Source organism: Monodon monoceros, unplaced genomic scaffold, assembly GCF_005190385.1.
Source record: "Monodon monoceros isolate NGI ecotype Baffin Bay Population unplaced genomic scaffold, NGI_Narwhal_1 Super_Scaffold_5, whole genome shotgun sequence".
Taxonomy (NCBI): domain Eukaryota; kingdom Metazoa; phylum Chordata; class Mammalia; order Artiodactyla; family Monodontidae; genus Monodon; species Monodon monoceros.
The window spans coordinates 51021547-51044249 of NW_021703782.1; the positions used below are offsets into that span (position 1 = coordinate 51021547).

A 22703-nucleotide genomic window follows, 5' to 3' on the forward strand; every position below is an offset into this window, starting at 1 on the left:
TTCATCAGCTTGAAAGGTTTCCTGTAGCCTGTGTTCACCGCTGCACATTCATACTTCTCTGGAATGAATGTACTTTTGAAGAGAAAACACTCATTTTGGGGGGCTAGTCTCCAGAAATATATAGCTTACTGTTTCCAGTTTCTCAAAGAGAAAACAGTCGTTTTATTAATCTGACACATAACAAACCTGAAAAATAGTCCTGGAGTGGAAGCTCATTCATTCCACTAACAAGGAAGCAGCTAATGAGAAATCTGAATTTTAGAATGCTCTTTAAATTTGAAATTTGAATGCTAAAAAGTGATATTGAAAATCTAATATAAGGAGTAGTGGCCTGTAGAGATTTTTTTCTTTAGAAGACAACTGTTATGAGTAAAAACTGTGATGTCATGGAAATCTTTGAATGTGACTTGAAAATTCTTCTCAACCAGTTTATTTTAGCTAAGTGTTTTAATTCAGTATTGTTTACATAACTTGTTTAGTGATTTTCTTTTCTATTTTTTCACGTTCCTTTTTTTGCCAATTAGTATGATTCCAATTATAGGGTTTTAACTTAATGTACATTTTCCATTTGTTTCTTATTTTTTATTTATATTTTCTTATTGTACATGGAGGTACATATATTATTTGTTAATTTGTTTGTTTTTGCTAAGTCATAGCATGGTCCCTTCTCTACTCTGTAGAACCAAATGAAAATGAAAGAGATACACTAACATAGAAGGCAGTGTGACTTTTTAATATAGAGTCACAAGAGGGCCACCAAGTGAAACCTGGAGCTACTTGGAGTCCTTGTTCTTTTAAATAAAAGTTAGATAATATATGAATACTTTAATGGAAGTATAGTTAAGACCTAAAAGATATCTCTTAAAAGAGAATAGTTTTGGAACATGCAGATGATAGGCTTCTAAACTGAATTATTAAGATGTGTAGAGAAATAAGAGTAACTCATGTATTGAGTGAACAGTCAGACTTGGTATGACAGGTTGTGATCACAGTGTCCCTGGTACCGAATGTTAAGATATGGAGATTTTTGTGGTATGTCACTAATTGTGTCACCTCTTTCAGGGTATCCATTACTGTCAGCGGAGAGAGAAGATACAGAAGATGCTCAACAACAGGAAGCTGCCCTGTTGACCAAGTGGCAAAGGATTATGGGCATTAATTATGAAATAGTGGTAGGTTAGCTTCTCCTCCCTAACTTCCTAACTTGTGAACTGTATTTGAGCAGGAAGTTCCTGACAATAATAAAGATGACCATCATGAAGAGTCTTAGAGAAGTAGCAAACGCCCAGGGGTTTTTTCAAGTCTTAGAGAAGTAGCAAACGCCAAGGGCTTTTTTCAAAGACCTAAGTGTGCTGATTCAGATATTTTAAAATTTCAAGTTGGAGAGTAACCAAGGAGCTGAAGTAAAAATGAGATGGGAGTTTTAGAACTTATAATTCATCAGTATTTCTTACAGTCGTATATATTATTTAGATATTAGGAAGGGTTTTTCTGATTCTTATTCCTAGGATTCGTGGAAAGAATCAGAATAGAATGACAGGATTTACTTGAAAATAAAACAAAAATCATCATGCCCTGTGTACAGAACTGTAATTTCCTCTTTCTTCCTTATCACTCTTATGCTTTTACTCTCCTTGAGGGTTTTTATTCTGCATGCTTTTCTTTGTTTCACTTATGCCATAGTGAGCATTTTGTTTATTAAAGGTTTGCATACCTAGGGTAGCAGTTGTGATCTGCTATTTTAAAAAGAGGTTTAACAAAGTAGACACAAATTATGAATCTTTAGGTATATAGCAGCAACTTTCAGGAATTTCCAAAGGAACAATAAAATACTAGGTTAGGTAAAATTTTTCATATTGCTTATAATATTCAAGTAACTGTAGATTAGAAGCGATAAAGCACAACAGATAATGACATATAATATAAGTAATAACTAACATTTATTGAGTACTTTGTGCCAAGTAGTATTCTTAGTTTTTAATACTCATTACAAAGTTTTTTTTTTTTTTAAACACTCAAGATGGTTAACAGTCAAATGAGATTTGAGTAAGTACAGCTGCTGTTACCATTTTAAATTGAGTCAAGGAAAAAATACAATGAAGTCCAGCTTAACTGTGGTTAATTTAGCAGGAAAGGAAAGTTGGGAGATTCCTTCTGTGGGGTGGGGTTAGCGTGACTGGCACGAATAACTGAGGCTGCACTCCTTCAGGTGCTAACTGAATAGTGAAGAGCACCCTTTCACCAGCCATTTTCTCACAGAGGTCAGACCCAAGACCGTGGACTTTTAACTGCTCTTTGTGCACATGCTCTTTTGGTGGCACTTCCATTAATATGTCAAGCGTGGGATTTTACTATAAGTAAGAAAGAACTAAGCTATTTATAGGTCTTCATTAAACTCCAGGTAAATATTGACATAGATCTGGACTTCAAATTATTTTCTATGTAGTTATACAGCAAAAATGAAGTTACAGGAGGAGTAGTAGAGAGAAGGATTGATGGACATTTAAATGGGGATCTGGAGAGCTGCTCGGAGGAAGTGATACCTAAATTGGATTTTAAGAATTAGAAGGATTTCATCCAGCATTAGATTGCAAAGTCAGATAATGCAACATCTAGTATTAACCCTGTGCTTGTTATCATTAAGATTTGAAAAAGATCTTTTATAATTAAACATTTTTCTCAGTCCTTTTATCCCTCAGTTTCCTTAACTATAAAATAAAGGGGATAAAGCAGATCATCTTTAGTATACTTTCTGATTTTAATATTATAATGAATGGACTCTTTGTGAAAATGGTGAATTCCTAACGTTTTTCATTATTTAGTATAACAGTAGGAAATAGAAAGTTTATTCTCCTGTTTTAAGCTTTGATTCACTTTTAAAGACAAGTGTTGTCCCCTTGATACAGTGTATGGTCCAGAGCCTGGGCTCTAGATTCAGACTGCTGAGGTTCAAAGCACTTTTGTAGCTGTGTGACTCTGTTGAAGGTAACCTCTCAGAACCTTGTTTTCCAATTTGGGAAGCAAGGCTAGACATTGTACCTATTTATGAGCAGTAAGTGAGATAATCTGTATAATGGGGTTAGCACAGTCCTGGCACACGGGAACTGCTAAGGATGCGCCTTTTCTATACTGTTGTTTGAGCTCAGGCTTTTGATTTTATCTATGGTCACTCTGACTACCCTCTATCTGTTATCAGCACCTGTAGGCACTGCAAAGTGTCTTGGGTGCTTGCATCTGGCTACTTCGTTTTGGTTTGTGTTGGTTCAAGAAACTGATAGATATCAACACTCTTTCCAAGGCAAAGCTCTAAAGGTTTGCCGCTTTACAATAAGGGTTTTGAAACTTTTGTAAGAAACTTGACCTTTTAGGGAGTGAACATAAAATACATACAGGAGAAGAAAATAAATGAAAGAATATTAAAAATTGTGATGATTTTTCTTGTTTCAGGTGGCCCATGTGAGCAAGTTCAGTGAGAACAGTGGGTTGGGGATAAGTCTGGAAGCAACAGTGGGCCATCATTTTATCCGATCTGTTCTACCGGAAGGTCCTGTCGGACACAGTGGGAAGCTTTTCAGTGGAGATGAGCTATTGGAAGTAAGCAGCTATTTCATTTTCCCCTTTGTAAATAAAATTTTGAAAAGGCTGTGGGAGGCTTAATGTGGTGAATAAGTAAGTTCTTATTTAAAATTTCTCCTCCAAAGTGTACTTGAGAAAGATAGGCAAGTAAAACTCCACCCAAAGCAGAAATTTCAATCTGTATGTACATTGATTTTACCTAATTCCTTGTGTGGTTTTTATTTGTTTGTTTGTTTTAGGGCCGGAGAACTATAAAAACTTTTCTTTAAAAATTTTGAAACATTCACTTTTTAGAATAGGTAATATATTCACGTTTCAAAATCACGAATACAAAGATATACTCCAGTGAAGTCTCTTTTCTGTCCCAGTCCACTCAGTTCTCATCACCCTTCATTAGGTGTAACTGCTTATCATTGGTTCTATGCAATCTTCCAGATATTTTTCATGAATAAGTAAGAAAATTTGAATATATTCGCTTCTCCCCCTTTTAATAACATACTAGCATATAATACATGCCATTTTCTATCTTCATTTTTTTCATAATGAAGATAATAATGATTATTATGATATAACATCATTTAAAGAAAATGATATAACATATCATTTTGATATAATGATATAACATATAATGATATAACATATCATTATGTTATATAATAATGATATAACACATCATTTAAAGAAAACGTCTCCTTTTCCCTTTATCCTTTGGGAATGATTTTATTAACTCTCCCTTTCCAAACTATTACACTGGCATATGAAACATGGGTGAAAGCTAGTGATTTTCCTGTGAGTGCTTTAGAAGTCCAATTCCAACAAAACTGTAGTGTTGCATGTAGATTGTTTTAGGAAACACCACTACAGATCCAGCTATCGTTCTCAGCACAGCAGAGCCATGGTTATCCCCCGAGTACAGTTTATATTTATGTAATAAAAAAGATGGTTTTGAAAGTAGTCATGTTAGGAAATGTTCTTTCTTGGCCAACTTTTCTTTTTGCACAGGTGAACGGCATAACTCTACTTGGGGAGAATCACCAGGATGTGGTGACTATTTTAAAAGAACTGCCTATAGAGGTGACAATGGTGTGCTGTCGTCGAACGGTGCCACCCACCTCCCCGTCAGAGTTGGAGAGCCTGGACTTATGTGACATTGAACTAACAGAAAAGGTACCAGGTTTGCAGATATAGGAGACTAATCTGAATGTATAATGGAAAGGTTAAATGGCATTTAAAAAATTTTAAGCCTTTTTTCTCTTATTTGATATTTGATTTCCTCACAAATCCTGTGGCTTATGGGATAGACCTTGGAGTCAGACAGACGTGGGTTTGAATCAAGCTTGGCACTTACTAGCTCTGCGACCTTGGGCAAGTCACTTCATCTTCCTGAATCTCACTTTTCTCCTGTGTAAAATATGAGTCTTGATGCCTATCCTAGAGGGTTGCTCTGTAGGTTAAATATGATATATAATGATATTAGGTATTACTGTGCATGTGTGCTTGTATAATTTATTCACACTATTCCTATGAATTAGACACTCGTCCCCCTTAACAGAAAATTGAAATATGAAAGTAGTGAGTATGTGGTACATATGTAGTAGAAGATACTTTTATGTAACCTCCCCAGCCCAGCGCTTGTCACAGGCGTGGTAAGAATAGGGGAGAATAAGAAACATAATTCCAAATTGTGTAGAAGTCAGTCTAGCACCATACATATCCAGATACATTTTATGTGGTGTAATGGTATTTATTATTATAATAAAGCAGGTGGACGGATTTGCATCCATGGTCCTACTGTGCAATAATTGATAAAAAGCAACGATAGTATTTAAACTAACATTTCATCATCAAAAGCACATTTTTCCTATCTAATGTGGAACCAGACTCACTTTAGTATATTTTTACTAAAAGAAGCTAATGTTTTGAACCCCTGTGCCAAGTGCTTTTTAAATGTTACCTCACTTAATCCTCAAAAATTCTATGAGATGGGTAAGTGTGAAGCCCAGGTTAAGAATACCGCTCAAAGCAACACAGATGAAAAATCATAGAGACAGTCTTCAAGACAAGGCCAATCTGACTTCAGATCTCGTCCTGCCATTGTGCATGTTAATTTATTAATGAAATAATCACGTGTATAGCTCACAGGATTTTAGAACCCTTATTTGCCTAGAGTACAGAACTTTTACATAGCCACTTCCTCTTGAATTGTTCTTATTTATCATAAGAATTATTTTTCTTTAATATCAAAATAGCTTCACATTTTTTTTTTCTAATAGATGTGATAACAGACACTGATGAAAAAAGTCAAAATCACCCACCATCATGCTGCCGAGATGTAATCACTATGTATTTTTATAGGAGCTCTTTGAACCGTACATTTTAAATGCCTATTACAAGTTAGATATTTCTGACTTGCTACTTTAATTCATAATGGTTTCATGAGAAGCTGTTGCTACTCATATGTGAATGTCTTATTCTGGACAGATGCTGGGAATCTTTGTTTTCCTTGTAGTGTTTGTATGTGCATCTGTGGATCTAGTGCGTCTGAAATAAGAGCTGTCTCGTCTGTTTATCCAGCCTCATATAGATCTAGGTGAGTTTATCGGGTCCTCGGAGACAGAGGATCCTGTGCTGGTGATGACCGATGTGGGTCAGAATGCAGAGGAGGTTCAAGGACCTTTGGCCATGTGGGAAGCCAACGTTCAGAACATAGAGCTGGAGAAAGGGAGCAGAGGACTTGGTTTTAGCATTTTAGATTATCAGGTAAATATATGCTACTTTTAACAATTTTTTTAAAAAAAGATGACAGATACTAAACATATATTGTTAATAGCAGAGAAAAAGCAGATAATACTGCTTAGATTTATCAAAGATGTATTCTTGTTTCTAGTAAGTCTTTCAGAATAATAATTTATATGATTGATTATCGTAAAGCATTTCTTTTGACATTGAATTCTTTGAGCTCTTTTATATTTCAGCTCTTGGAAGTTTGAAGAATATGCAGAATACTTTTTAGGAATGTTATAGAAATATAGTCTTTCTGCTCCTTTGGGGAATATGCCTAAATTATTTTTATTTCCTTGCTCTTAACTGATGGTTCATATTTGAGTGGTAAGACAGAAACTATTAAATACTTCTTTTGTTAGAAGTGAGTGATAGGCTTATAATTGGATATATTGTCAATTCTAATATTCTTATTATTTGACCAAACTTAGGAATAATCTTAAATTGGTTAGGTGTAGCCTGCATCCTCATGTTGTGTTCTGTGTTGAGTAACTGAGGGTGTGCGAACGCCAGTCTGATGAAGTGCAGCTGCTGTTCCTCATTAATTAATACTGAGCTGGAAAGCCATCTCAGATGACTCCAGGGAGTTGTGTTCTTTCTAGGGCCTGGTTCTGGAGTCTTGTTCTAATATTTCTGTGTATCTGAAGACACTGCATCACCAAATATGATATGGCCTCCTTCTGTATTTCTTCATTTCAAAAACAGGCCCTTCCCTCAGTATACTCACATCTACCAATGGCCCACAATACTATCATCTTATCAATAAACGCTACTGTTAATAATTCATGGATCTCAGATGATAGTTATAAAATTGAACAGTTTATCAAAAGTTAAAGTTACACGTTTACAGTTACCTGTATAATTTAAGAGGTCTACTTGGGAACCATGGAAAAGTGAGGGTGCCACTGTTTAGCGTAGACTTTTCCTAAACTCTTTCAAATGGATATATCCTTCACCCAGATAATTCACTGGGAGTGTTGTATCAAATTCTTAAAAGACACTTGGAACAGTTACCCATCTGTTACAATTCAGAGTGTACAACCTGTAACAACATTTTTAAGTGTACAAAGGAGCTGCCTTCTCTTTCCTTTTTCGTTCTGCCAGGATCCAGTTGACCCAGCAAGCACTGTGATTATAATTCGTTCTCTGGTGCCTGGTGGTGTCGCTGAAAAGGATGGACGACTTCTCCCTGGAGATCGACTCATGTTTGTCAATGACGTTAACTTGGAAAACAGCAGTCTCGAAGAAGCTGTCCAGGCACTGAAGGGTGCACCGTCAGGAACTGTGAGAATAGGAGTTGCCAAGCCTTTACCCGTAAGAATTCAGATTTTGCTGATTTCTTTTTATTTGCAAACAGTATTGGCGTTCAGGCTTTTATCTTCAGGTGTTCTCATGATTGAATCACGACTTTTGGTACTTTTCATCAACATGGTTATTGGCTCCATGAGTGTAAAGATTTAATTTTGAGTAATATTTTTTAAAAGAGTAAAAGGCAGAAACAGCCAGGAAGTTCAGAAATAAATTTAAAACTTAGCATTCTGTGGTTTACTTTTCACCTTTTTTATTCCAAAATAAGGTCATGATCAATATAGAATCAAGTATTTTAGAAGAAATAGGCTTTAAAATAATCTATACCAGTATGGTGGCATATTAGAGAAATTAATAGCTTTAACTGACAGTGGAATCTTTAATTATCGTGGAAGAAAGTAGAATCTCTGTCAGAGTGGGTTAAGTTCCTATATTCTAGTGACTTCAATACATTTGTTGTCTAATTACTACAGAGCAAGAAATTGAAATTTCCAATGTGGGTTCATCAGCTTATAGCTCTCCTCCTGGGAGGGAATTACCTTCATGTTATTAATTACTGCAATATAAAAGCAACTAATAAATTCATGCTACATAATGTCAGTATGCTTATTAGGTATAGTGATTGCAGCATAGCACTTATCACTGAATTGCAATGAAATATTAGAGACAATCTCAGTATTTGGATTTTTTCAGTGTATAAAATATTTTAAGTGAAAAGGCAAATACACCTTTTCTTAAGAAAACACAAACGCATAGATGCATTTGCATAAACATCAAATGAAGGTTTGTTGACTTTGTCAGAGTTTGTTCAAATTGTAAGCTTGTTAATATATTTAAAATGTTTATTAAATTTTTCATTCTCTGCTTTTTATTCTACAATAAATTTCTGTAACCTATGAAAATATATTTATGAAAACACAAAGAAAGGGAGGGAAAGAGGAAGGGAAGAAGGAAGAGCATGTTAAGCAAACCTCAATCAAACCAGGATTATAGAAATCAGAACAAGATATCAGTACAACGGGGAGTGTAAGAATGAAGATAGGCCATTATGGGACTCTACATATTCATTAAGATTGACCATACATTTGGTTCCGGTCTTTCTGTTACACAAAGAAAATGGCAAACGTGACTAAATATATGTTTTCTACTGCCCTTATCGGGAAACTATGCCACTTACTCAGAAGCAATCTTTTTTTTCCTGGGTAGATCCAAAATAAGTTTCTTTCATAAGAGTATTTAATGTTTCAAATTTAATATGCATTGCAGTATATGATGAATATCTCTTTTACATAAAGTGAGTTTTACTGACCATTAAACTCTTATGTGTGGGAAAAGAAGATAAACATTTTTTCTCTAAAATATTTCTGCCTGTATTGGTGATATAGGGTGATATAGGCAAGACAATCTAAATATTTTAGCCTGTTTTATCTGAGATTGTAATAAGAATGCTAGGTTTTTGGTCACTGTGATCATGGTTATAATTTGATATCTCAGGAGTGCAATTTAAGCATGTTGTGTACATACAGAGTTGGTGGTGGTGGTTGTCTTTTAAGTCGTGCTAAATTAAGAGACTTCACTGTAAGGTTCACTAACTTTCCTTGTCAAGGAAATTACATTCTTTAAAATAATATTCTAGTAAGGGATGACAGAGAGAAATTGGTCCTTCTTTTTAATGTTTTGTTTTTCTTCAACTTCTTTTATGCCTTAACACCTAAAAGTTGCCTTCTTTCTATATTAAGAAGTCATTGTTTAACCAAATATTTGGCAGGTAAAAATGACCAGAAGATTATTATAATATAAAAAATTATTGATTTTGAATATCTTTTATAAGAAAGATGAAGAAATTGGTAGAAAGGGATTCTCATCTAACAGATGATGTTGGTATTGGAATAAACGTCCTCATTGTATCTTAAAATATAAAACTGTTAAATATGAATATCATATTCTGTGCTCATCATTTATGTTAAAGTTGTATGTTTATTATGACTTTATTATTTGAAAACTTTCCTGTTTTTTCCTCTCCTCCCCTTACTTTTTCTCCCCTCACCCTCTGTCTTCCCTTTCCCTCCCTCTTTCCTGTTCTCTCTCTTTTTCATGAACTCATCCTCAAACACTGGGCTTCATTCTCCCTGCAGCTTTCACCAGAAGAGGGTTATGTTTCTGCTAAGGAGGATTCTTTTCTCTACCCACCACATTCCTGCGAGGAGGAAGGGCTGGCTGACAAAGCCCTCTTCAGGGCTGACTTGGCTCTGGTTAGTGGCCACAGCTTATCAAGCTTTCCTTCAGAATCTTATGTGTCTTATTTTTGCTTTTCAAAATATTCTAAAGTCTTGCTATATTGTTCGTTATGTTTTGGAAAACTGGGCATTTTGCTCTAATTTCATACTTGGGCATCTCCAGGCATTCTTTAACTGTTTTCAGTATTCATTCATATGTCAGTTGTTTGGCTTCTTTTTAATGAGGTAACAGGTATATTATTTCATTAGATGTTAATAATGTGAAAATCACATAAATTGGTTCAGTTATTGATTAAGAGCACACAAGCTTCCAAAAGAGGCAGAACTCATGTTTCCTATGAATACATGTATGTTAACATTACTGATTTACCAGAAACTTTTAAATTAAAATTTTATTTTTACTTGATCTATATAAAATCATTCATTGTAATAAACATATTTAGGGACCACTGGGGGCCACTTTGTTAGGTAAATACGTGATTCTTCATCCTGAGAACCTTATTGTCTGGTAGAAGAGCTAACGCTGTGTTAACAGTTAATAGTTAAAATATAAAACTAAATACCAGATATAAATATACACGTGACATTTATACAATATAAGTGTAACAAATTACACATCCTATTCCTAGTACTTCCACCATTGAAGCCAGGTTCCTGACCTAAATTTTTCTGGGGAGAAACATTGCTCAGTGTAACTAGAAAGGAATATATATATATATATATATATATATATATATATATATATTTTTTTTTTTTTTTTTTTTTTTTTTTTTTGCGGTACGCAGGCCTCTCACTGTTGTGGCCTCTCCCGTTGCGGAGCACAGGCTCCGGCCGCGCAGGCTCAGCAGCCATGGCTCACGGGCCCAGCCGCTCCGCGGCATGTGGGATCTTCCCGGACCGGGGCACGAACCTGCGTTCCCTGCATTGGCAGGCGGACTCTGAACCACTGTGCCACCAGGGAAGCCCAGGAATATTTTTAATACATGTTTTAGTGGTGTTGGACTAGTGAGAGGTTTAGAACCTGTGAAATTCTCCATTAGATATTTATAACCAATTGTGCACATCATGCTTTAAACTGGAGTATGAATTATTTCTTTGATTCCAATAATCCTAGTGTTGAAGGAGATAGTTCTTCTGTATTGAAATACTAATAATACTTCTATTAGTATTTTTCAACTGTCAGCTCCTGAATTAGCCATTTGGAAAGTTTTGGTGTATATTGTAATTAGTGCAGTAATTTCACATTATAATACTTAGCATACCAGGTAACATTTGGCTGTATTCCCCATGGGCATTATTACCACTTCAAAACTGGATAGCTTAGAATGCTATGAACTACATAAAGTACTATGGTATAAATGTATTAAATAGTACCCAGCTATAGTAAAATTATTTTTGAAATGTTATAGGACACAAATATATCACTGTCTCTAGAAGTGCCCCAAGAAACAATTTTCTCTGTAGATTTTACATGGCATATTTCAATGTTCTTAAATAAATGCCAGTCAAAAAGAAAAATTAGACCCACTTTTAAGTGAGTTTAACATCTTATAATGGTAATAGCTATGTAATCTTGTATTGGTCACTCAGTCTCTCTGGGCCCTAGTGTTTTAATCTCTAAAATAATTAAATGAATTGATTATTTGGATCTCCCTTAAGATTCTAGGGCATCAGCGATAAGCATACAAATTGTTCTTAGGTACTCTTAAATATTTATTATAATCCGTGACACTCGGCTTAGTTAATACTATCTAGATAGCAAAAGTTAAAGATTTACTATTTAGATTGTTGTACATAATGTGCATCTGTAAAGGGTAAACCTCCACATAGTCAGTAGTAACTTTGAACATGTATTTAAAATATATTTTTAGAGAGAGGGTCACTTTAAAATGCCCAACCTGTATTCTTAATCAGGTTTTTGCAAGAACGTGACCTGGTATAATGTTATGATACTTTTCTTGGTAAACATGTAAGTCGAAATCACAAAGAAATAGAACATACGGGTTTTTGGCCATTAAGACAAATACTGGTAATATTAGAGAAAGGTAGTATTTACATCATTTCTGTCTGTTCTAAGGTGTAACTGTGAGTGAATTGTAAGAAGAGCTACAAGCTCATCATGACTTAATTGTTTCACTTGGTTCTGCGACAGAAAATAGTAATAAGATTTTTTTATGAAATGTTGTGAAATTGTCTAGCTCACTCTTTCTGAGTTTTCCATCAGTAGACATTTATAACTTACAGCTTCACTATAATCAGATCATAATAAGGTCCCGTGTTTGTTAATATAATTTCAACATGAAATCACATATTATTTTTGATTTCCAGTGATCACCATAAAATTCTGGACCTGTAACTTGAGTGGTTTTAAAATCTAGTTAAAGGATAATTTAAACAAAATATATTGTTTTTTGAGCTTTACAAATAGATAATTGCTTAGCTGCCTTGTTGAATAATAATTTATTTTAGTTGAATAGAAAAAGTGATGATCTCATTCATTTTAATATAAAATTCTAGGAGTTTGGGCAGCTACTTTTTAAAAAAAATGTGAACTGGAAAAAAGTATGTTTTTAATTTATGGAAATATTTATACTTAGAATTGCTCCAAGCCCTTTGTAAATTGTTACTTTTTGCCCTTTTATTGATGGAATAAAGTAACCTTCTATGCTAGCACCAGTTTGTCCTTGTTCTGTTGCATTAGTTAGTTTCTGATATGTTGAAGAGGGTGAAGAGGTCATGTAGAAAATAGAATAGACAAAAGAATGAAAGCAGTATGCCCTTTAGTCTCAAGTGGAGACTTTGTCATATATGTATCAGAACAGAATTCCCAACTGATATTATTGTTTTTATTCCTAGGTGGACACAAATGATGCTGACTTAGCAGATGAATCTGCGTTTGAGTCTCAGTACTCTCCTGATAACGACAGTATCTACTCCACTCAAGCCTCTATTTTATCTCTTCACGGCAGTGCTTGTAGTGATAATCTGAATTTTGGTCCCTCCCTTCCATCTTCTCCTCCCAAGGTACAAAGGAAATGCCATTTTATTTATGGGAAAACTTTGTGCGTAATTTCCCAGAGGTCATTGTTAGTGGGGTGTTTTGGGAGGGGCATGTTAGAGACATTATGTTTTTCCAGTCAGGGATTCATTATCAGATCAAAGTGCAGTTTCCTTTAGGTAGTGTTAATTGGGTATCTTGTAGACTCCAAGGGACTATTTAAATCTAGGTTCTGTGATACAGCGTGATAGACACAAAGGTTCAAAACTTTGATTAGGATTTGCATGTTAGACAGAAAAATTTTAATGAAATGTATTTCTCAAATTGTGTTCTTGGCGGTGTCTACCTTGGAAAAATTACAAGAGTTACTTTATTTTCTTAATGGTTTTAAAGCTGACTTTCATGGAAAGTTGGACAGTAAAATATTCCTTTCATTAATTTAATATTTATTAGCTAAGTTAAAGTTAATGCTGTCTTACATTTTTATATAAAATGATGCCAAAGAATACTTTATATAAAAACCCCAGTGAATGGCAAAATTACGTTTAAGTCACTGGATGCGAATGGAGAATTTAGCTACTATTTGACATGTCTGTGCCATCTAAATTTTAGAAATAGATTATTGGTGTAAGTGCCCCACCAAATGCTATTTATTTTCTTGATGACACACTCTATAATGTTTACTAAGTAATATTTTAAAACTTATCCAGTCTTTTGGGTGTGGAATGATATCTTACTGTTTGAATTTGGAGTTCCTGATTACTGGTGAGTTTGAACAGGTTTTCCTGTATTGGCCATCTGGTTTTCACTTCCACCAATGGCCTCTTCATATCTTTTGGCCATTTTTGTGTGGAGTTGCTTGTCTTTCTGTTGATTAGTTGGAGTTGTTTATATTTTCTCAGAATTGATATAAAGAGCAATTCTGTGTATATTTATGAGTATATGTGTGAGTGTGTATACTTTAAAAATCTGAAAATGTGTGGGAATGATTTCTTTCAACTTCAGGAAAGAAGTTATTCTTGGAGAAAAAATAAAGCATGGGAATTAGCTCTATCTGTAACACATTATATCCTTTAAGAAGAAAGAGAGATTGAAGAAAATATGCCAAAATATTAATGTCTGTTAAATCTGGGCAAAGGGTTCATATATGGTTATATTTTCCTGTGTTGGAAATATACTGTAAATAAATATAAAAATTAAGATAAAAGACTGAATAATAATTCTTTCTTAAATATATGAAATATATGTTTTTCACGTAAATTCAGTGGGAAGGGAATCTGTATTTATGTATAAGTTGAAAAGTGGGATTTCCATAGGCCTTGGGCAGTTTTCCTTCTTTCCTGATTAACAGGTAACTTTTTGGCCAGAACATTTTCAAAGCATTTTCTTTCATGTTCAAGGTGCACCTGTTGCCCTTGTAAATGATGCTGGGTAATCTCCTTGAATTGGTTTGCAAGGTATAATCTTGAATAGAGCAGCTGTTCCTCTCTCACCACACCTGAGACCGTCTATCTGACTGAGGACTTGTCTGGAACATACTCCATCTTTACTGGCCTCAGGGCTGGAAGCTGAGTTCATCTCCTCATGGAATCTCCTAATCTGCAGCATAGCACACCCCTTCTTGCCAGTGGGACGGATTGCATTGTTTACCTTAGTAATTGTTACTTAAAGGGATTACACAATCTGGATACTGAGAAGCATATATTTTACAGGGCAAATGCTGGCTGTATGCAGCACAACGTATTGGCTTACTGAAGTCTGTTTGCCGTTTTTTTTTTTCTTTTCATTAAACAGTTTACTCTTTTGTTGAAGCAAATTTTGGCAAGCTGGCCTATTAACTGAAATATTTAAACTACAAAACAACAAAGAAGATATTAATGAGGGTGTTTTAAAACACATTGTGAAGCTCCTGTGTGCTTTCAGTTTTCTTAGAAAGTAGGGCTGTTTGTGTATCATGGTAAAGCTCTGCAACTTTCTTTTTTTGGCTTGTTTGTTTTTGTATTGTGGCATTTTTTTAGTACCTAGATATTTTACTGGAAAAATGAAAAAATTAGATGATTCATTCATCTTCCTATTACTTTGCACTAAATTTATTTTTAAAAGAATGGCAGTTTGTTACAGAATATAGAGTAGACCATTTTTCTTAAAGAAAAGTGAGCTTACTTTGGAATTCTTTAATTGATAAAATCATACCATGTATGATACTTAAGAAAAACAAAGAAGCTTCCATACAGATTTGAAAGAAGGATAAAATAGAGTGTGAGGATCTCAGTGATTCCTCAGGCTTTTGACTTTGCTAATTATGTAATAATCTCGTAGCCTTAAATGGTGGCTGGAAATGCACAAATAATTTTACCTCTCTCCTTTACCTTGATGAGAAGCCTTTGGACCATTGCTAGGTATGCTGCTGGAAGCTCCAAGAGCTGATCACCCAGAGCAGGGACTCATCATGAAGGAGGTCTTCCCTCTAAGGGTAGAGCCTGGGCCAGGACAGCTGCTTAGACGGCATAGGGCTGTAGGCATATGGTAGACATCCTTTGCACAAAATTCTCCCATTTGGGGGATCATTCTGCTTTTTTTTTTTTTTTTTTTTTAAAGGAGTTGTATTTGCTTAATTTGATTAATTATCATTTAAGGACTTAAGGGAAACAACCATTACTCAAGAATCTGAAAAATATGGCCACTTCAATGGTATTTGGAATAATAGAATCAGGTCACTGAAATGTGGATTTTAAAGGCAAGAAGCCAGTGGGTTTTCTCATTGTTCTAGGTTTTAACTTTTCGATTAATTTTTTTGTCCCCCTTTCTTTGTCACCCCAAGACATAATAGAATGCAGAAATAATTGTTTTAGAAACTTACTAAATGCCTGTAGACTTCCGTTTAAAAGCTGAATATAGTTTTGGGGAAGAAGATGCTTTCATTTATTTTTCCCTATTTTGGCTTAAAAGTACAGTCAAAAAAGATTCAGTAGCTATGTAATGAATCTCCTCTTCTTATCCACAGGGCCATGCCCGACACTCCCTAGTAAACCCACGTTCTCACTCTTGCTCCAGGGATGAAATGATTACCAGTTTGGTGCATGTCTGCATTGCTGAATATTGGACCCTCTAGGAAATGCTGTGTTTCTAGTGCAAGTTGAACTTCATGTTTGTCACGATCGAAACCCCTCTTCATACCTTGCACCCAAAACAAAACTAATGGATTCCATGATTTTTTTTTAAAATCTATATATTTAGAGGAACAAATCTCCACTTAGTACTGTACTGTAGCATAAAATATTGCTGCCTTCACATTTAAGTTTAAAATGTTGATACCATTTTTTAATTTTTATTTTTTGGAGAAAGGGTTAGTATCAAAAACTAATTACATCATTCTAGTCAAGATGATGAGAGTGATTGTGGAAGTCTTAGTGACAAAACTGCAAGCTCGCAAAGGTATGAAAGATGTTGCCTTTTCCCTCAGTAGGGTAAGAATACAGATAATAAAGGAAGGGTACCTTATCTCAGAAAGAGTGGGAGAGCAATTTAAGTTGGAGCAGCTGTGCTTATGATATATTTTTAAAAGTATAGAAGGACTTCTGTGATAGAGTTATTATTGAAAAAAAGCAGGTTGTGTCCAGTGAATGCTTAAGTATTTAGCTCGTCTATGTAAACATATTCTGTGGGTAAATAATGTGCCCAAGTATAACATTATATGCATTACACGTAAAAAAAAGAGCTACTTTCAAATATAATTGGCATTTTAATTTAACCTTTCCCCCATTTTTCCTAAGAACAAGAATGTGTCAAGGGGAGGCACCTATTAATATGGAATTTTGAAAGACTTCAGTTTAGATACCAAGTTGCACTGGGAAACTGTAGTTATTTTTGGACACCTTATGAGGGAAGAACTGCTTTTCTTTTAGATCCATGAGACTTTTAAAAATAAAAGTCGGTTGTTCAGCAACTAGAAATGTTTCTGAAGTAGGCGTATGTTGTCTGCTATGTTGATTAGCTCTTTCTTTTCTATGTGCCGGTGTTAACTCCTTCATGAATAATTCATGGAGATTTCTGTTATATGATTTATAGTAAACCCCAGCTAACAAGGGCAGCTTGACCTCTTTTTGTGATGAAAAGTAGTTTTGATTGTCATCTTTATTTGAGAAGTGGTAGGGATGATTTACTGATAATTATTATTATAATTAATTTAGTAATACAGAAGCTAACCAATTCTCTAGTATGTACGTTGTTTTGTTTTTTTTTTCATAAGACTAAAATAAAGTTGGTTGAATGAGCCAACAGGTTGTTATTTAGGTTCTAGGAGTGTGGAGGATGATACTTTCTATCCTTTGTTCCTGAGGATTTTAAAGATGGTATTTGCTTATGTGATATTCCTACTTGCCTCAGTGCTTTATACGAGGAATATTTGATATTTCCAGAGAGACGAAAACTTGATTGAACAAGAGGAGTGTAATAAACTGTGTTGGAGCCATTGATTACCACCTTAGAAAAAAAATGAAAGAGACCCATATCTCACACCACACCCTGAAATAAATTCTAGATGGGTTAATGCTGAATCTGCCAACTAACCATTTATAGAATTGGAGAAGAATACTATAAAGCATTTCATTTACTCTGTGCAGAGGAAGGAATTATTAAGCAATATATAAAACCCAGAAGCATAAAAAAATTGACAAATTTGATTACATAAAGAATTTCGTAAAAAATTACATAAACAATTCTTGATCACATAAAGAATTTAACTTCAGCATGTATAGGTATATAACATATACAAACTTAAAAGACAGGTGACGAGGATTTCCCTGGTGGCGCAGTGGTTAGGAATCCACCTGCCAGTGCAGGGGACACAAGTTCGAGCCCTGGTCTGGGAAGATCCCACATGGAGCAGAGCAACTAAGCCTGCGCGCCACAGATACTGAGCCTGCGCTCTAGAGCCCACGAGCCACAGCTACTGAGCTCACGTGCCACAACTACTGAAGCCTGCGCACCCAGAGCCTGTGCTCCGCAACGAGAGATGCCACCGCAATGAGAAGCCTGTGCATCGCAACAAAGAGTAGCCCCTGCTCACTGCAACTATAAAAAAGCCCACGCGCAGCAACAAAGACCCAACGCAGCCAAACATAAATAAATAAATAAATAAACTTATTTTTAAAAAAAGACAAGAGACAAGCTTGGAAAATACTTAACAGTATATATCACAATGACTTTATATTCAGAATATGTCAATGACAACATATTTACTGACAAGGAAATCTCTCATGTTAAGATATTAAAGATACTTCAGAAAAGCAAGTAGAAATGTACTACTTAGTATATAGTTTAGTTTAGATTTTCAAAATGAACATGTATATGTGCATGTGAATGTGTGCATCTGTGCTTGTACATATGTATTAGACAGATACATTCATCAAAAAAAATTTGATGAATAAACACCCAACAGATGCCAGCCCCTTATTTCTACTGAGGAAAGGACTGGATGAATGAGCCATAAGGGAAGACTTGCATACTATACCCTGTATGCATACATAATATACCTCTGTACGGCCTGAATCTTTTTTGAGGATAATGTATTCATACCCTAATTTTATACTTTAAAAATGTCAGTAAAAGGATTGAAGGAACAATTAACACACTTATTCAACAGCAGTTCGTGGAGGAGCACTGCTTGTCCAAAGCACATAAGTGATGCAATATATGGGTTGTAAGTAGATACATGTATTTATGTAGATCTGTAGAATTTTAGAGTTTCAGGGAATTTTAGAAATTATGTAACATAAAGCCAAGAGAGGTTCTGTGATATATAGATTGTTAATAAGAGAGTCTGGATTAGAACCTACATCTTATGACACCATTTCTTAGTACTATTCCTTCTGCTACAACTTGCATAATATTTGAGAAAAATTTCCCTATAAAAGTATGAATTGTATGACTTCCTTTTCAACTACATAAATACCTACAAATCCCTATCCAAATAGTGTTTTTCTTGGAGGTTCTTATAAATTGAAATCAATTAGTGTCATACTGTTTATCTTCTGAATTTTATAATGAATAGAAACTTTCAGACAGATTGGATATGAAATACTTTCTAAATGAGATTTAGAAATATATATTTACTTTTCCTATATGTATTGGACTCTGAGTAATTTTATTAGTAGAACAGAATATTATGTCTTAATGATCTTAAGTACTAATATATTGTACTAATATGACTCAGTATGAGATGTATGCTTTGCAGGAAATGTATTCAGAATCATTTATAAAAATAAACGTGTTTGGACTATCAGCTAAGCAAAGAATGTATGTTTGCTGATACTTCTTGAGTAATTAAAAATTATGTTGTTAGATGATACAAATAGATGGAGAGATATACCATGTTCTTGGATGGGAAGAATCAACATTGTGAAAATGACTCTACTACCCAAAGCAATCTACAGATTCAATGCAATCCCTATCAAACTACCGCTGGCATTTTTCACAGAACTAGAACAAAAAATTTCGCAATTTGTATGGAAACACAAAAGACCCCGAATAGCCAAAGCAATCTTGAGAACGAAAAAAGGAGCTGGAGGAATCAGGCTCCCTGACTTCAGACTATACTACAAAGCTACAGTAATCAAGACATTATGGTACTGGCACAAAAACAGAAAGATAGATCAATGGAACAGGATAGAAAGCCCAGAGATAAACCCACGCACATATGGACACCTTATCTTTGATAAAGGTGGCAGGAATGTACAGTGGAGAAAGGACAGCCTCTTCAATAAATGGTGCTGGGAAAACTGGACAGGTACATGAAAAAGTATGAGATTAGATCACTCCCTAACACCATACACAAAAATAAGCTCAAAATGGATTAAAGACCTAAATGTAAGGCCAGAAACTATCAAACTCTTAGAGGAAAACATAGGCAGAACACTCTGTGACATCAATCACAGCAAGATCCTTTCTGACCCACCTAGAGAAATGGAAATAAAAACAAAAATAAACAAATGGGACCTAATGAAACTTCAAAGCTTTTGCACAGCAAAGGAAACCATAAACAAGACCAAAAGACAACCCTCAGAATGGGAGAAAATATTTGCAAACGAAGCAACTGACAAAGGATTAATCTCCAAAATTTACAAGCAGCTCATGCAGCTCAATAACAAAAAAACAAACAACCCAATCCAAAAACGGGCAGAAGACCTAAATAGACATTTCTCCAAAGAAGATATACAGACTGCCAACAAACACATGAAAGAATGCTCAACATCATTAATCATTAGAGAAATGCAAATCAAAACTACAATGAGATATCATCTCACACCAGTCAGAATGGCCATCATCAAAAAATCTAGAAACAATAAATGCTGGAGAGGGTGTGGAGAAAAGGGAACACTCTTGCACTGCTGGTGGGAATGTGAATTGGTTCAGCCACTATGGAGAACAGTATGCAGGTTCCTTAAAAAACTACAAATAGAATTACCATATGACGCAGCAATCCCACTACTGGGCATATACCCTGAGAAAACCAAAATTCAGAAAGAGTCATGTACCAAAATGTTCATTGCAGCTCTATTTACAATAGCCCGGAGATGGAAACAACCTAAGTGCCCATCATCGGATGAATGGATAAAGAAGATGTGGCACATGTATACAATGGAATATTACTCAGCCTTAAAAAGAAACGAAATTGAGTTATTTGTAATGAGATGGATAGACCTAGAGTCTGTCATACAGAGTGAGGTAAGTCAGAAAGAAAAAGACAAATACCGTGTGCTAACACATATATATGGAATTTAAGAAAAAAAAGGATGTCATGAAGAACCTAGGGGTGGGACGGGAATAGAGACGCAGACCTACTGGAGAACGGACTTGAGGATATGGGGAGGGGGAAGGGTGAGCTTTGACAGGGCGAGAGAAAGTCATGGACATACACACACTAACAAACGTAGTAAGGTAGATAGCTAGTGGGAAGCAGCCGCATGGCACAGGGATATTAGCTCGGTGCTTTGTGACAGCCTGGAGGGGTGGGATAGGGAGAGTGGGAGGGAGGGAGACGCAAGAGGGAGGACATATGGGAACATATGTATATATATAACTGATTCACTTTGTTATAGAGCAGAAACTAACACACCATTGTAAAGCAATTGTACCCCAATAAAGATGTTAAAAAAAAAATTGTGTTTGTTTTTCACTAAATAGTTGTTCATTAAGATCTTACAAAATGCATTGATGCAGTTCTGGCCACAATTTTTTTTTTTTGTTCTTTAATCATCAGGATGTTACTGAAAATTCCTCAGATCCAGTACTTGACTTGCATATGTCCTTGGAGGAGCTATATGCCCGGAATCTCCTGCAAAGACGGGACGAGAGTCCGCCTTCAGTGGACTTGAGCATGGGGACTGCTTCTGGCTTCACCATAAATGATTATACACCTGCCAATGCTATTGAACAGCAATACGGATGTGACAACACAAGAGTGTGGACTGAACCTCACCGACCAAATGAAGTTATATCAAGTGCAGAACTGACTTCTCCTGTGCTGACTGATTCAGCTGGAAAGGTAACATTCTCAAGAGATGGTTTGTGTATGATGATGAGGTTGGGGACAGTGAGGGGTTAGATTATTCTGGCTCATCTGGAGCCAGCGCTTTCCTGATACTGAGATTTTCAGAAGACAACCTATGAACTTGTTTTGTTTGTAGGTTCTTGCTGAATAAAGCGTAACCAGTTAGAGAACATGGGTGATGTTGAAATCATACTCCAAAGTCTAGTTTTCCTTTCCACATGACTTATTTTTATTTTCTGACAGGGCTCCAAGTTCTTAATTCAACAGGGGTCCCTGGCCTCTGCTGCTGAGTGTGTCATGCTCCAAACTATATCCAAAGAATCTTTCGAGAGGACTATTACGATAGCAAAAGGCAATTCTAGCCTGGGTAAGTTTCTTATTTTCCACATACACCTTTCCTCCCAGACCCCTGGCCAAGAGGAAATATTGAACATAGTTTCAATGTTTTTGTTTTGGTTTTGTTTTTTTTTGTTGTTGTTGTTTGTTTTTTGCGGTACGCGGGCCTCTCACTGTTGCGGCCTCTCCCGCTGCGGAGCACAGGCTCCGGACGTGCAGGCTCAGCAGCCATGGCTCACGGGCCCAGCCGCTCCGCGGCATGTGGGATCCTCCCAGACTGGGGCACGAACCCGTGTCCCCCGCATCGGCAGGCGGACTCCCAACCACTGCGCCACCAGGGAAGCCCTTCAATGTTTTTGAGTATAGATAAGATAATGTTGTAAAATTTCCCATAGGTTTTTTTTTTAAGCATTAAAAAAATTTTCATTTATTTATTTATTTTTGGCTGTGTTGGGTCTTCATTGCTGTGTGCGGGATTTTTCTAGTTGCAGCGAGCGTGAGCTACTCTTCGTTGCGGTGCACGGGCTTCTCATTGTGGTGTCTCCTCTCGTTCCGGAGCACGGGCTCTAGGTGCGCGGGCTTCAGTAGTTGTGGCACGTGGGCTCAGTAGTTGTGACTCGCGGACTCTAGAGCACAGGCTCATTAGTTGTGGTGCACGGCCCTAGTTGCTCTGAGGCATGTGGGATCTTCCTGGCCCAGGGCTGAAACTCGTGTCCCCTGCATTGGCAGGCAGATTCCTAACCACTGCGCCACCAGGGAGATCCCTCCCTTAGTTTTTATGGTTATTTTTTTTATGTACTTATTATTTTTATCTGAAATGGTTAACAGGTTTGTTTAATTCAGACTAGCTTATAACCTCACTCTCCTAGTTATTTACAGGTATTCCTGAGCCTCATTTCCATTCAAGTAAAAGATA

General features: G+C 35.8%; 1 protein-coding gene across 12 annotated transcripts in view; it reads left to right on the forward strand.

The window, feature by feature from the left end:
• Positions 1–22703, forward strand: part of MPDZ (multiple PDZ domain crumbs cell polarity complex component) — a 264202-nt gene that overhangs the window by 81825 nt on the left and 159674 nt on the right. For 11 of the 12 annotated variants that reach the window (XR_003790781.1, XR_003790780.1, XR_003790786.1 and 8 more), the window contains 9 exons: positions 1063–1172; positions 3448–3594; positions 4579–4743; positions 6151–6336; positions 7462–7671; positions 9801–9917; positions 12759–12926; positions 21161–21445; positions 21695–21818. Coding sequence is in view for 4 of the 12 variants with exons in the window: in XM_029202750.1 (XP_029058583.1) it covers positions 1063–1172; positions 3448–3594; positions 4579–4743; positions 6151–6336; positions 7462–7671; positions 9801–9917; positions 12759–12926; positions 21161–21445; positions 21695–21818 (1512 nt within the window). In the remaining 8 variants the exon portion in view is untranslated. The remainder of the gene's footprint in view (positions 1–1062; positions 1173–3447; positions 3595–4578; positions 4744–6150; positions 6337–7461; positions 7672–9800; positions 9918–12758; positions 12927–21160; positions 21446–21694; positions 21819–22703) is intronic. The other variant, XR_003790787.1, reaches the window with a different exon arrangement.